The 15,699-nt window shown below is 45.1% G+C and overlaps 1 protein-coding gene across 1 annotated transcript; it reads left to right on the top strand.

Moving 5' to 3' along the window:
• Window positions 1–13,380: 13,380 nt before the first annotated feature.
• On the top strand, window positions 13,381–15,636 carry CBY1 (chibby family member 1, beta catenin antagonist). The gene is made up of 4 exons (XM_042890155.1): window positions 13,381–13,642; window positions 14,004–14,109; window positions 14,190–14,305; window positions 15,097–15,636. Exons 1-4 carry the CDS (start codon window positions 13,565–13,567, stop codon window positions 15,175–15,177), a joined length of 381 nt encoding a protein of 126 aa, XP_042746089.1. The 5' UTR covers window positions 13,381–13,564; the 3' UTR covers window positions 15,178–15,636.
• The last annotated feature ends 63 nt before the right edge of the window (window positions 15,637–15,699 follow it).

Here is a 15,699-nt window from a genome sequence, read left to right as displayed (position 1 = left end):
GAGGGGCTCTGAGCACCCTGATTGAGCTGTGGGTGCCCCTGTTCATTGCAGGGGAGTTGGACCGGATGGCCTTTGAGGATTCCTTCCAATTCAAACAATTCTATGATTCCCTCACATTTCCTCTTCTTGGAAAAGCCAATGAACGCACAGAGTCTGAAGACCATCTTCCAATCCGAAGTGCAATTTTGGATAACAGATTCCCCTCAACATCCTCAAAGAGCTGGGATCACTAACTGTTCACCTGACTCCCAGCAGATGTTAAAGAATCACAGAATCATTTCAGTTGGAAAAGACCTCTAATTTCATCTAGTCCAGCCGTGAGCCCATCCCCACCATGCCCACTAACCATGTCCCTCAGAGCCACGTCCACACGGCTCTGGAACACCTCCAGGGACAGCTGGTGCCACTGCAGCACCGCTTTTCCTGGGAAGAAATGCTTCCTAATGTTCAGGCTGAACCTCCCCTGGTGCAACTTGAGGCCATTCCCTCTCATCCTGTCCCTGTTACCTGGGAGAAGAGGCTGACCCCCACCTCATCACAACCTTCTTTCAAATCACTGTAGAGAGCAATAAGGTCTCCTCTGAGCCTCCTCTTCTCCAGACTGAACATCCCCAGTTCCCTCAGCTGCTCCCCATCAGACCCGTGCTCCAGACCCCTCAGAGCTCTGCTGCCCTTCTCTGGACACACTCCAGGGCCTCCATGTCTTTCTTACAGTCAGGGGCCCAGAACTGAGCACAGCACTCGAGGTGCAGCCTCACCAGAGCTGAGTACAGAGATACAGTCACCTCCCTGCTCCTGCTGGCTGCACTATTGCTGATACAAGCCAGGATGCCATTGGCCTTCTTGGCCACCTGGGCACAATGGTTTCACGTTCAGCTGGCTGTCAACTAACATCCCCAGATCCTTTTCCTCCATACCCGCATAGCTTTCAAGCCACTCAGCCTCAAGCCTGTAGCGATCCATGGGGTTGCTGTGAACGAAGCTCAAGACTCCACACATGATCTTATTGAAGCTCATACAGTTGGCCTCAGTCCATTGATCCAGCCTGCCCAGATTCCACTGTAAGGCCTTCCTACCCTCAGGCAGATTGACACTTCCTCCCAGCTTGGTGTTATCTGCAAACCTACTGAGGGGGCACTCAGTCCAATGCAATGACTCCACACACTCCATCACCTAACACGGCAGGCTTGCTTGCCATGAGCATTCCCATCGCATCCCATTATTGCCATCCTCACCGTGAACCTACAGCTGGGTGTTGGTGAGGTGTCATCTGCATTTCCTTTCATTTGAGATTGTTCCAGCTCCAACAAGGCAAAACTCAAGTTAAACCACTGCCACAAAATACATAAAAAATATTCAGCTGATTTTGTCATCTTAAACAATGTTTTCATCCATGGTTACAGGGGGGAAATAATGTGGTTCTTATACTGCTTGCTTCTGTGTTTTATTTAGGTCTATACAGATCAAATTCATAGAGTCAAATATATAAACAAATGCCCTTTCTGAACTTTCAGGCTTGCAGTATGCCTGTACCTACACAGGACAGAATAATCTGATATTTGGCCTTGCAGAATATAACCCAGGAAGATTCAGCCTCCCGAGGAAATGATGGATTACATGTCTGTGCCATTAATATTAAAGAGATGCCAGGTGAATGCAGGGCCACATCAGGATGGATGTGACTGGAGAAGAAAAGATGCCAGAGACAATTTATTCATTAAAGCAAACAAACAAACGCAGATGAGTGAACACATGCAGTTACTTTTCTGCATCAAGAAGAAATAATCTTTAAGTATATGAACTATATAAAGACATTAGATGATAACAGTCTAAGCACTAAAGCTTCCTTTTCTTTGTAATGATTTCAAAATCTTATTATAAAATGGATAATTCTTAATATGTGATAAAGGATGTCATGAAAAAATAAGTATAAAAGGAAGACTAGAAGAAAGGAGGCCACTTTTAAGTTTTGCAAAACCTAATCCCAGTTAACAGCCTTTCTGGAGACATGCACCAATTTATCATATGCAGAGTCCATCAAAAAGACAGAATACTTAAGTAAAGCTTTCCCTTTTGAAAATGAGTACTTTTAAGATATGAAAAGCAAACCAGTAAAAGGCAACAATAGGGCTGAAAGGGTCAAGAAGAGATTATCTAGTTCAAAGCTGAATCAACTGAACTGGGAGGATGTTTGCTTGCCTGGGGAAACTGGACTTTGTTTTACTAGACGGTTGTGAGGGTTCTTTTGGAGAAAGAACCAGACAATTTCTGGTCCTGGCTTCTGGTTTCTGACTATTCTTGCCATCACCCCTGAACTCCATCTTTCACTTGGTAATGCCATTTTGTTTGTAAAAGTGTGCTATATACTTTAAGCTAACTTCTAGTTTTAAAAGATCAAACAACCGTGACTAATTCTTGCATTCTTGTGTCTTCTACTGCAAAAGAAACAAAATGCCAGCACAGCCAGCTCTAAAATAATTGCTCCATACTGATGCATTAGTGTGCACAGCTTGCTCTTAACCTGCTCTCCTCTTCTGGGGCTACAACATTGTAACCACGTAGTTCTCTAGTATTGCCATTCCCAGTATTACAGTGAATTTCTAAGGCCTCAGGGCTGAGGCTTGTCAGGCTTGCTTTCTCTGAGCTTCGCTTGACCCTTCCGTAACCTCGTTTTACTCAGTTAGCTGGGGTAGCAGCTTCTATAAATGACCAGGTGTCTCTGGCTAATTTGTCTTACTTCTGTTTATCTGTGTTGTACAGCCATTCTTTCATTAAAAATAAAAATTAAAAAAAAAAAAAAAAGCAGTAACAAATGGTTATTATGTAGAATGAGAGATTTACAGCTAGCACAGGGATGTAGTGTAGAGAAACACAGGCCTGGTGCGACAGCAGAGACCTTAAGAACAGTGGACATGATGTGGTATAGAGGAGCACAGGCAAGTGATGATAACAGGCAGGACATGGGCTCGACAAAAGGAACTTGATGGCTATAAAGAGCTCATCAGTGATAAAATAAGTGCAAATCTGGAGCTGCCCAGCTGGTTTTAGGCTAACAAAGAAATAGTATCTAATATATGTCATGTGCACCACGCATAGCAAAATCAGGCGTAACATGGAGATGCAGACCAGAGAGTAAGGGTATAAATGCATGCTAGCAAACATAAAAAGGACACCAGGTGAATCCTTGAGTGAGGAAGAAACCACCAACATGAACATCATATTCCTCCCAGTGAAGGACTCCAGATACTGACAGCTCTTTAGCACTTCTCCCACAAGTACCAGAATGAAACCACCAACCTTACAACCCACAGAAGTAGTGGAAGGGAGAGTGAAATACAGAGAAAAGGAGCAGAAACCAAGAACCGTGTGCGTGTGCTTCAGTTTTATAGAAGTATTCTCACTGCATCATTATTCTTTCCCTTTTTCTAAGTTATATCTGGGTCAGTAAACATTACACCTTTTCTATTTTACTAACAATACATTCTTGGCTTTACATATGCATGATGTTGTCTGCAAAGGAGATTCATTACTTGGTGTGCAATGAGCCAATTCCCACACACTCAGGAGAGATATTTCTTTTTGTTCAGACCTGGGTGCTCCAAGGAAGTTTCCACCAACCAAACACAACAGTGCCATTTTCTTCACTGTGTTCATACATTAAATGCACATGCACTCTGCCTATGCAATACAGAACGCCTACTACCTATATATTCATAAGGTTAGACAAGCACAATACTCAATCTACATGAAACTTAAGATTTCTATTACAGTAACAATAGGTTATCAGCTTTACATACACACAGTTCTGCACACACACAAACACACACACACACTGAATTGCTCTAACAAAATGCAGTTGGGGAAATATGTTACTCTGAATCATGAAAACTAATTTGGGAGACACGGGTCTTTATAACACTAGGAGAGCTTTCTAAACAGCTTCAGCAAATTCCAAAATAACTGTTCTTATCTAACTCCACACACACAGATCTTTGTTCTGGAGAAAGTGCATGTTGTTCTACATTGATTCAATCAACTTTATAAAGCTTATGGAAAAGATAACCAGGGAAAGCAGACTGATTATGGAATAAAACTGCCCACATAGGTAGCTAGGGGGGAAGCGTAGTTGCAGACATCTTCGGTCATTTGAATTAACCTCCAAGGTCAGAAAAAAATTACTGCTGCTTTCTTCATCCTGATTTATTTACCATGAAATTATGATCAGCCTTCACAGTCAGTAACAATGCCACTGACAAGCCTGCATTTGAACTGAAGGTCAGTCACAGACCCAGTTCAAGTCTATAGGCGAATTATCTTCATTTCACTCAACTAAAAAGGCAGAATTGCCTAAATATTCTGCTCACGGATGAAATAGGAAACCACCATCCAAGCTCTGGGCCTGAGTGGAACATTGCGTGGCCAGACCGGCACGCTCTCCCCAGCATGGCTGCTGCAGCCCTCAGACACAGCTCTGCTCTGAGCCAGCTGGGCATTTGTCATGCTCTGCTCTATATAAATGGCTTTGCATTTCTACTCCTTGTATTCATTCTGGTGCTTATCTGAACAGTAAACAAAGTCAAGATGGGACCAGGCAGCTAGTGGGGTGGGGAAGAGAGTCAGGAGAAATTGCTTTGGTTCAAGGTTGGATCAATTTTGTCATTTGATGGACATCTGTTGTTCCTTTAGAGAATGCTCTGGAAGTGAATGCAAATACAGGAGGGAGAATTTGCCTGGTGGGAGCTGTATATGTTGGTGTGTGAGACAGGGAAGGAGAGAGAAGCAACAGAATGAGCTCTTTAGAAAAAACAAAGAGAGACAGAAAACTTGACTTAAGCAGACTGGACCCCAGAAAGAGTTAAAACAAGAAAACTGCTCATAGATGAAACTGCCATGCTGCAGGACACAGGACTGTGTGTATTCTTTACAGCAAAGACATTCTGTCTCCTAATACAAACAAGCTGGAAGTACTGCAAATATTGTCTTAGCTGCTATGGCCAAAAAAAGTCAATGCTTCTCTAATTTATTCACACATCAGCATTGAGAATTAATCTAAATTAGACCCAAAGCAGAGCAGCTTTATCCACAGAACACGGAAGAGCAGTTTTCAGTGTTACAGCTAAAAAAGGTATAATTAATTGAATGTTTTCCTTTTCTCCTCTAATATATTACAGCTCACAGAAGCGGAGTGCTTCTGTTGTCAAGTAGATTGAATAATGTCTTTGAGTGCACTGCTCTGTTTTGTACTGAGGGCAGCATTTTCACTGCCATGCTTCAGAAACAAGAATGTATTTAATGTGCAGCTAATAGAAAATAGATAATTTCCAAGTTACAGGAGACTTCACCGGTCACATCAATAAATGGCATTTTGCAAGCAAAACATTTTGCATTCATATTTGGAGGAGGTTCAGCACTGGCACGAGAGACGTTTCTTCTTAAAAAAAAAAAAAAGAAAGAAATCCAAACTGAAGAACATCAACTCAAAAAGCTAAGAACTTTCACAGTGCTTCCATGCACTTAGCAAGTTTGGAAAAGTTAGTGTTTTCTAGCTCAGCTTCTGAGCTTGTGATAGCTTTTTTTTTTTTAAACCAACCACCCTGCAGAACTGGATGTGCTCTTCTTTTTGGCCACTTTCCTACTCTCCGCTTTGCTGCTGCTTCTGCAAGTGAGTTTGCATGTAAACCACAGAAACAAATATATCTTGCTCCATTTGTATGTTTGTATTGTGTATGTTTGCCAGGCCAGTGGCAGGAAGAGATCACGATCAGTTTCTTTTCAAATTTTAAAGCTTGGATAGACATCAACTGCCTTATCGCAGTTATTTTTACTTTAGAACAACAGTTGGAACTCTCAAAAGGGTTGTAGTTAGCCTTAAAATACGGTGTTTCCTTGATTTTGCTACACATAAAGCCTCAATTTTGCAAATGGTTCAGGTAAAAATTTGCTTCAGTCTCACAATTTGAACTTCAGTGAATGATTAACGCGATGATTCTGATGTTTAACTCCTTGCTCCTCCTTCCTTGGATTATCAGTTTCTTTGCCTGCCATACTGGAAACGTGTCTACACCTAAACATTTTCTCTGTCTGTATCACACAGTAACCTTTCAGGCTCTTCTCTCTTGGTGTTTTCTGCTGAGTTAGTGATTATAAATGATAAGCAACTTTTTTTCCTCCTGAAACTCAGCACAGGTGCACAGCTCTCACTGGGTTCAATACATCCCAATACTTCCCTCTGCAATCTTTCTTTCTGCTTATCTGTCCCTCTTGTTGTGTTCCTACTGGATTATTAAGGCAGTGCTTTCTGCTCTAATGGCCGGACAATCTGACATAGAGGAAAGGGTCAAAGCTTCCGAGAACAAATTTCACACATGACTTCTGCTCTTAGGACAAGGAGATGGGTAGCAGACCACACAGTGACTCTCATATGTTCAACTGGAAAAACAGCATTCGGTATTTTAACTGCAGCCATAAGGGGTTTTTAAGTGAACAGCCACTGAGCACATTCCCACCAGCACAGTGCCAACGCAGCAAAAGCAAACTGGAGATAAGAAGCTGATGAGAATAACAACAATCCTTCATCCCAGGCATTGTTTGGAACGATTGAGAGGCCTCGAAGGAACTCTATCTAAAGTTAAAAGCACCTGCAAATTGGTTCATGAGACTGAACTACCTGGGCAGAGGATTTGCCTGTCTGTTGCTTCAGAAGGAAGTTATGTATATTTGATAGAAAAAAAGGCAGAAGGAAATTCCAGGCACTACTGCAGTAAGAATGAAGTATACAGTCACCAACACTATTAGGATTCCTAAAGAGGAAACACTAAAGAAAACCTGTTAAGGAGCATAAAAGTACAACAGATGTCAAACTATCACCATTTTGAGACTAAAAAATATATTCAAAGCACCAGAGTTTAGAAGCTGCATCTATCAGTTTGAAGACAACATAAGTTGTGTAAGCTCTCTTACCAGACCCCCATCCAGAGAATGGAAGAAAGTACTCTCAGCTGTACTTCTGGAAGGTTCTAGCAGGGAACAAGGAAGGAACGTTACTGGCTACGGGAGAGAATCTGTGGGGATAAGCTGACAAAGAAGCAGCACTAGAAAGTACAAAGCAAGGCCACTGCAGTACTCCCTGTAGGTGAGCAAATGCCTTTAGGAATTGCTAGTGTATTGCAAAGTAGACTTGGATGCCAACAAGAAGATCAGCTATGAAAAATTCACTCAACCATCTACAACGTCTTCCATCCTTCTCCATATCATCACCTCTCTAGGATGAGGTGCTATTTCAGTCATGATTTCAGCATATATTGACACTGCCTGGAGGTTTGAAACAAATACCAGCAGACTGCATTCCCTCCATCTAGCAGCACAGGACTGTGAATCCAGTACCTAAGGAAGTATTTGCACTGATGTGACACTCACAAATGGATGTACCTTCTAGCAGCTCTGATGAGTCTCAGCTATCCAGGACCAACAAACAAATCCATGTATGTATGTACACGCACCATCCTTATTATGGAGAGGATGTGATGTAGCAAAGCAAGCCTGCAAAGTCTTAGTAAAACAAATAATATTTTACCTTTTCCTCATTCTATAACTGGAAGATTCATTGTTTTAAATTTTGTTTGTTGGACTTGGAAGACTTTGCTTGTTTGATGAAGGTGGCAATTGCTAGAAACTTGTCCATGTTGTTGTTCTTTCAAGAGAAAAAGGAAGGGAGAAAAAATATTTGAGTCATCTACCATAGTGGTGAGATAAATGCCTTAATTTTCATGCATTCTCTTTAAAGAGGTTAACTCATCCACAAGTGAGACATGACTGTTTCTAGGGCAAAATACAGCATCCACCAGTGTTGGCAGCACCACACCACAGTCATGTGAAAAGAATAAAAGCCTCCTCTCCTGGCTGAAATTGCTAAAGAAATTGCAGGGTGGTAGAAAGCAATTACAGGCTTGGAAAATAACTATGATAGCAGGGTAATGTCCTTACCTAGTAAAAAAAGAAAAAAGCAACTTATTGAATTATTGCATAAAACACCCAACCACTGCTGAAATCAGCTGTCTCTAACAAAAGCAAGTTTGGAGATAGCTTCCCCGAAAATTTTTTGGCTCCATGAATTACTTTAACAAAATGAATGCCTCCCAACACGCTCATATTCCCAGTTTCATCATGTAGGCCTGGGAAGAAAAGTGGCACCAGCAGTCAGCCCTTCCCAAATATCCATTCCCTGACTCAGTAAAGCACATTTCCCCCTGCCACTCTGCAGTAACAAAGCAGTACCTGTAAGGGGTCTTCTTCCAACACTCCTTAGTGGCAAGATGCTGGCTGTGGTGAGACAAACTGATGTGCTGGCAGTATGGAGTTCTCTTGGATGATATTTAGAGATGCACAAAGGCATTCCAAAGAATAAAAGGAACCTAGAGGCTGGCAGAATTGCTGTAACGGTGCATGTTACATAAAATGAAAACGAAAAAAAAGCACTCAAGTATGTAGCTTGGTTAAGAGAAACAAACAGAAGTTGTTGCTTCCACTTGCTGGCAGACACGGCGGCAAAAGTCTTCATTATAAAAATGTGCAGAAATCAGCAAGATGCAATCTGACTGAATTCTGTGCGTTGCACTGAAAGTAAGAATCCTCTGCAATAAGACTGAATATAAAAGAAAATGCCTGACATACTTCATTTCAGATTTTAAGGAGAACAACTTGCTGTCTTGAGAGCTTTCTTTATAGGAGTGGGAACACAGTGGGCAGACCTTAAGGTTCACCACCCATTTTTTCCCCACTTCTTCAATATACTTTGCAATACACACGTCCTGAAATTCAATTTAACAATGATTCAATTCAGCTTACATTCAAAGCATTTATAGAGAAATAAATGGCTATCATTACCAACCTTGAATGTTCTCAGTGGCTTCTGTACCAGGTTCAGCATTTCTAGCCCCTTACCCAGTACAGCCTCTGCCTACATTTAATACTACCATTCCTCCCATCATTTCTTTCCGTGATGCTTTGTCCAAATAGCCATTTACTTTTCTCTTTCAGCCTTACTTTATTTGCTGCCTGCGCTTAGAACTTTTCCTTTCTCTGTGTGACAAATAGCAAGATCTTTCTTTCTTCTAGAGCATTAACAAAAATACATCTGATGAAAGCTATGTATTGCTGTTAGGCATTTTAAAGAGGTTTGCTATTCTGTGTCCAGGCACAGCAGGAACGCTCTTGCGTTTGTCCATCATACACACCATTCGGGTCCCAAGATTTCAAAACAAGAATGAAATCGGAGGCTCGTAATTAAACAGTCAAGCCTTAAGTGGCAGGCACTCACATTGGCAGCAAGATAAATGCTTACTATGGAGCATTTCTGAAAATGTAGATGCTTGTCTAGGTGTCTGAATAGCAAATCAGGAAGCCGTTTTGGAAACTGCTAGTTTTATTTATTTTCTTATTGTCTTGACCATTGCTCCTTGCACGCTGTTGAGCACTGGCTCACCTATCTCAACTCAGATGACAAGCTTTCCCGTGTCCTGCACAAGGCTTGGCAGGATTCCTGACAAGAACTTATCGCTGCCAGTTGTTTAACTTTGGAACTGAAGTAGCACATTACTTCAGCAGATAATGAATGAACGAATTGTGGAAACAGCCTGCCTGCTGACCTATGGCAACAGCTTCACTTTCTCTTGGGCTGACAAGATTTAAACCTGTAGGCTGAGTTTCACCAGCTTTTACGCCCAAAATGAAATGAATTACCTACATCTGTGAGCTGGGAACCAGCTTCTAAATGCAACACCCTTCCCTCCCATTAATGCTAAATATGAGATTCTTCAAATTATTCAGGCACTTGGTGCATAAGTCACATTCAAGTATTGTTTTGCCCATGTCATATCAATGAGCATTCTTTTACACTGCATTCTTGTGGGCAGTGCTCATTAGTCTTCTCCCAGCAACTCATCATCTTGAAGGAATGTAGGGAAGAGAAGAGAGAATACAAAACACAGTTCATCAGTTTTAAATCCAAAACTTAGAACCTTCTTAAAGCAGAGGATACGTGTTTTACATGTTAGTATACATAAGAATATCACAGAATCATAGAATGGCCGGGGTCAAAAAGGATCACAGTGATCATCTAGTTTCAACCCTCTGCTATGTGCAGGGTCACCAATCACCAGACCAGGCTGCCCAGAGCCACATCCAGCCTGGCCTTGAATGCCTCCAGGGATGGGGCATCCACAGCCTCCTTGGGCAACCTGTTCCAGTGCTTCATCACCCTCTGGTTGAAAAACTTCCTCCTAACATCTAACCTAAACCTCCTCTGTCTCAGTTTAAAACCATTCCCCCTTGTTCTATCACTATCAACTCTCATAAACAGCCCATCTCTGTTGATATGCTCCTTTCAAATATTGGAAGGCCACAATGAGGTCTCCCTGAAGTCTTCTCAAAGCTAAACAAGCCCAATTCCCTCAACCTTTCCTCATAGCAGAGGTGCTCCAGCCCCCTGATCATCTTGGTGCCCTCCTCTGGACCCGCTCCAGGAGCTCCACGTCCTTCCTGTAGTGGGGGCTTCAGGCCTGGATGCAGTACTGCAGATGGGGCCTCACAAGAGCTGAGTAGAGGGGGACAACCACCTCCCTCTCCATGCTGACAACCCCTTTTTTAATGCGGCCAGGATATAGTTGGCCTCCCAGGCTGCAAGTGCACACTGCTGGGATATATAAACAGTTATATATAAGAAAAGCTCATGTAAATAAATGTGTGTATCAGAGAATTCGGGGAAGCAGAGCAGAGATGGAGACTGAAGGACAACTGATTCAATTTCCAGCTTACAGCTTGCTTAAGGTGCGTTTCCTGACAGAAACAAAGCCACTTTCACCCATCATCCATCCTGAAACTACACTGAGAAGCAGAGAAACTACACTGAGATGTCTTGAATTCATCAGTACTGAAACAGTAACAGCAGATATATAAGGCTCAACTCATGAAGAAAGGGAAATCCTAGGATTTAAGGGAAGAAAAAATGACAAGTCCATGTAGTTTTTATTGTTACCAATATCAGAATGGGAGAAACCTTTGATTGTACCATCTACATGACCAGAAATGACTACATGACTACAGACCTTATTTTGAGTTAGAAACAACTGAAGTTTCAATTGATGCAGAGAATTAAAGAGAAGTGCAATATTTGGCACAGAATGAATTAAGACATTTCTCCTTCTCCCTTATTTTTTAAGAAGGTCATATGAGAGAGAACAATCAGATAGTTTGCTGGTGTCAATGTTTAGAACTTCTAGCAGGCAGTAAAAACCCACTGTGATAAGTGGAAGACATTGAAGAACACATGAACAAGCAAAAAGTCTCATGAGAAGGCAGATATGAATTAGGTGAAGGCATATTCCTTGGGTGACATATAGAGGGTGGAAATGAGGGACCAGAAATCAAAACAGCACTGAACTCCCATTTGATTACTATTCTTTCTGAAAGCTCTGTTATCCAGAAGACAAAGGCATGCACTTTTCTGATTATCACTTGGTGATTCAAGGTAAGGATAACATCCATTACAACCATATATCCTCCAAAGTCACAACTGATGGTTGGAGATTAGGATCCCTACAAGAATCAGTTAACAGATGCCTGTGGAATTCTCTATTCATAGAGCAAGTATTGGTTTCCGGCTGCTCCTACGACGATTGAGTTCCGCACCTCATTTCTCTTCCTTGCTGTTTTCTCTGCCTAGCTCTCTACACGCTGCCTTGAGGGCCTCCTGGTGGTGCAACCTGTGACGGTCAAGTAAGAGGAAAGCAGTTGCAATGCGCTGAGGCAGCTGTTCTCCCATGTCTGGAGCTGACCATAATGGAAAACCACAAAACAAACAAACTGAAAAAGAAGTGTTTGCTTCAGCAATATCACAGAATCACAGAATGTCCCAGGTTGGAAGGGACCTCAAGGATCATGAGACTCCTACCCCCCTGCCACATGCAGGGCCACCAACCTCCCCATTTAATATTAGACCAGGCTGCCCAGGGCGCCATCCAGTCTGGCCTGTTATAACAGGTGACATATTTATACCACTATCTATTATTCTAGAAGAAAGGCTATAATGAACTGCAGAAGACTGAGGTGTCAGGAATTGTCGGACTGCTCAATAAATTAATTGGGAATGAAATTATTTTCAAGATGAAAAAAAAGCTTAGGTTTTAAACTCAACCTCATCTAGCCCACCAGTAAATGTAGCAAGTTTTAAATGGCAGAAATGAAAACAAGTGCTAGAGGTTTGGGGGAGGTTTAGGTTGGCTATTAGGAAGAATTTCTTCTCTCGAAGAGCGGTGCTGCAGTGGCACAGGCTGCCCAGGGAGGTGGTGCAGTCACCATCCCTGGAGGTGTTCCAGAGCCGTGTGGATGTGGCACTGAGGGACGTGGTCAGTGGGCATGGAGGGGGTGGGCTGGAGGTTGGTTTCTTTTTCACTTCTTTTTCAGTTTGTTTGTTTTGTGGTTTTCCATTATGGTCAGCTCCAGACATGGGAGAACAGCTGCCTCAGCTGGAGGTTGGATCTTAGAGGTCCAACCTTAATGATTCTGTGATCTCTGCCTTGGATGAGCAGTAAGGCTGTGAGCTCTGCCCCATCTCCCGTGCTCTGCGCTCAAAACAGCAGCCTCTTTGGTAAGAATGTGAGAGCTAACTGGCCTCCCCCACCTCCCCTCAGTTTTTTTTCTTTGCAGATGAATTTCTTCCCACCACTTCCTGCTGCTTCCCTGAGCTTTGAATCCCTGCAAGACCCTGGATGAGCCAGTTTGGTTTTCTGATATTAATGCTGTATTCCCACGGCCCTCACCTTGCTCAGTGCACGGACAACACGGCGCTATGAGTCTGCACCCGGAGTGCTGTGCTCAGTTCTGGGCCCTTCACTGCAGAAAAGACACGGAGGCCCTGGAGCGTGTCCAGAAAAGGGCAGCGGAGCTGTGAGGGATCTGGAGCACGAGTCTGATGGGGAGCAGCTGAGGGAACTGGGGTTGTTCAGTCTGGAGTAGAGGAGCTCAAGGGAGACCTTACCGCTCTCTGAACTGGACAGTGTGTGGGCAGGCGCTGAAGCCCCGTCTCATGACGGCTGTACCCCCAGCAGCGCACTAACCCTACCCACTCCCCCCGCGAGGCCCGGAACCCCGCCGCCAGGCCCCATGCCCAGCGCAGCAGCTGGGCGGAGCGGCGGGGCCCAGATGTCTCCATGGCGACGCGCCGGCCGCAAACCGCCGTCGGGCCACGCGGCGGACCCGCAGCGCGGAGCGGCGGGGGCCGGCGGGGCGCAGGCGCCGCTCGGCGACGCGGTGCTGCCCCCACGGAACGAAGGCGAATCCCGATGGAGAGGGCTGCCGCCGCCCCCGCACGGCGGGGCTGAGCCGGGCGCCGCGGCGGGAAGGGAGCGGGGAGCTCCTCGTCTGCTCTTCTCTCGCTAGCGGTGCCCGCTGCCTGCCCCCAGCGCGGGCCCTTCGGGCGGGACTCGTTGCAGGGCGAACGGCCCGCGCCTCTGCCCCTACTGTGTTCTTGGGACGCGGCCCGGCGATAGGAACGTGGCAGTAGGGAGCGATGCCTCTCTTCGGGAGCACCTTCAGCCCTAAAAAGACCCCGCCGCGGAAGGCCGCCTCGCTGTCCAACCTGCACTTGGTGAGTGTTGGGGCTGCTGGTTCCTCCCAGTCCTTGGGTGGCACCTCCAGTGTGTTTGGGTGGGAGAAACTGTGGGCGTGGTGGTGAGTAACTAGGGAACGAGTGATAGGATGGGAGGTGATGGCCTCAAGTTGTGGCAGGGGAGTTTCAGGTTGGATGTTAGGAAAGATTTCTTCCCAGAAAGAGCGGTGCTGCAGCGGCACAGGCTGCCCAGAGAGGTGGTGCAGTCACCATCCCTGGAGGTGTTCCACAACCTTCTGGATGTGGCACTGAGGGACACGGTTTAATGGTGATGGGTTGATGGCTGACTAGATGATCTTAAGAGGTCCTTTCCAACCTCAACAATTGCTTCTCTCTGCAGCTGGACAGATCCACCCGCGAGATCGAACTGGGCCTGGAGTACGGCACTCCCTCTATGAACCTCACGGGGCAGAGCCTCAAGTTTGAGAACGGCCAGTGGGTGGCAGGTAGTGTCGTGCAGCGCGGGGGGCCTCCAGTGGTCACGGTTGGCTGACGGCCCTCCGTGTGGTCTCTTTATTTCCTCCAGAAATAGGAAGCTTCACGGGAGATCGCAGGGAAATGCAGCGCTTGCGCAAACGCAACCAGCAGTTGGAGGAGGAAAACAATCTCCTTCGTCTGAAGGTGGATATTCTGCTGGACATGGTGAGTTCTGAACTTCTGCCTGCCCTCAGTGATGGAAATGCTGATGTGAAAGGTGCTGGGGGCACCAAAGGAAGTGGTTCTCACTGCAGAGTGCACTCCATTCCTGCTTTACCATACTGTGCAAGAAAAAATTTGGTGCCAGAGTGAACGTGGGAGAAAGGTCTGACTTCATCTGCTCCCTCTGCAAGACGAGGGGCAGAGCTTGGCTTAGCACTTAGCAATGCTGAGTTGGACAGGAGTGCTGTGCTGTGTCAGGTCACAGAAGATTAAAGCTCTAGGATCTTCCTTGTGGCCTGACAAGCACTCTTATATCTATTCTGTATGTAAGCCTATGGGTGACAGAATTCCCCAGCACTAAACTAACCAAAATTCAGCTTTACACGTTCAAAATCTGTAGAGTTTCTTTGCTGAAATAGAATGTGTGTATACTCTGAGTATACTAAATGATTTGGCCTTTATGTCAGCCTGAAGAAATAGGTGTTCCTTCAGCGTTTTCCTTCTTTATGTTCTTTCCATGTTTTAAATGTGGAAAGTAGTGTGACTGTGGCACTGCACTTAGCAGGAAGTATAGCCCTCCAGGTTCTCTGGGCTGTCTTGGTGAAGTGTGAAGTGTGAAGCCTCAGCTTCCCTCTCACCGGAATGCAGAGGCTTTCTCACATTGGAGCTAGATGTGGCTGTAAATTTTAATGACACCTCTGGAAAGATTGTGTCACAAAACAGTGTAATCGGAAAAGCTTCTGGTAGGGTGGTGCTTAAAGGAGCACATTACTGTTGCTCACTGTGCCTTGCAGCTCTCTGAGACCACGGCCGAGTCCCACCTGATGGAGAAGGAGCTGGAGGAGCTGAAGAGTCACATCAGGAGGAGGAAATGACAGAAGTGGTGGCTGAGGGAGAAGGGGGAGGAGGTCATGGGAGACTTTCCCTGTTCCTGCAGGCACAGACTGGCTCGGGTGTCCGGGCTGTATTGGTACCACATATAGATAGCTCTACGGGACAAGATACTTGCAGTATTGCATCGGTACAGTGTCAGGGTGCCTCCGCATCCCAGCACGTCACATTGTGCACTGTTCACCAACGCTCATGTTTGTTCTCGGAGCACTTCACCACTTTTTAGCGCTCATGGCTGTTAGCCGCAGGCACACATGCTCCACAGCAACCTGGCAGCACCGCCCTCCCCGTATAAGCAGAGATCTGTGCCACGGCAGATGCCTGGATTCACAGCCTGGCTTTGTGCAAGGCCTTTGGCGAGCGGAGCGCTGACCTTGCTTGTTCTGGAGCGTTCGGCATCGTTTACATAAAAACTCACATTAAAACGTTCGTTGGAACCCCAATCTGAGGCAGTGTGGTATTTTGGGGAGTGACACCTCCCGGCCATCAGGGGGCGCTGTGCGCGC

The sequence above is a fragment of the Lagopus leucura genome, unplaced genomic scaffold (genome assembly GCF_019238085.1).
Source record: "Lagopus leucura isolate 7727_CA_CO unplaced genomic scaffold, USGS_WTPT01 Super-Scaffold_100159, whole genome shotgun sequence".
In the NCBI taxonomy this organism is placed as follows: domain Eukaryota; kingdom Metazoa; phylum Chordata; class Aves; order Galliformes; family Phasianidae; genus Lagopus; species Lagopus leucura.
Note: the sequence above shows the minus strand (reverse complement) of the source record. Positions and strands in the feature narration are given on the sequence as shown.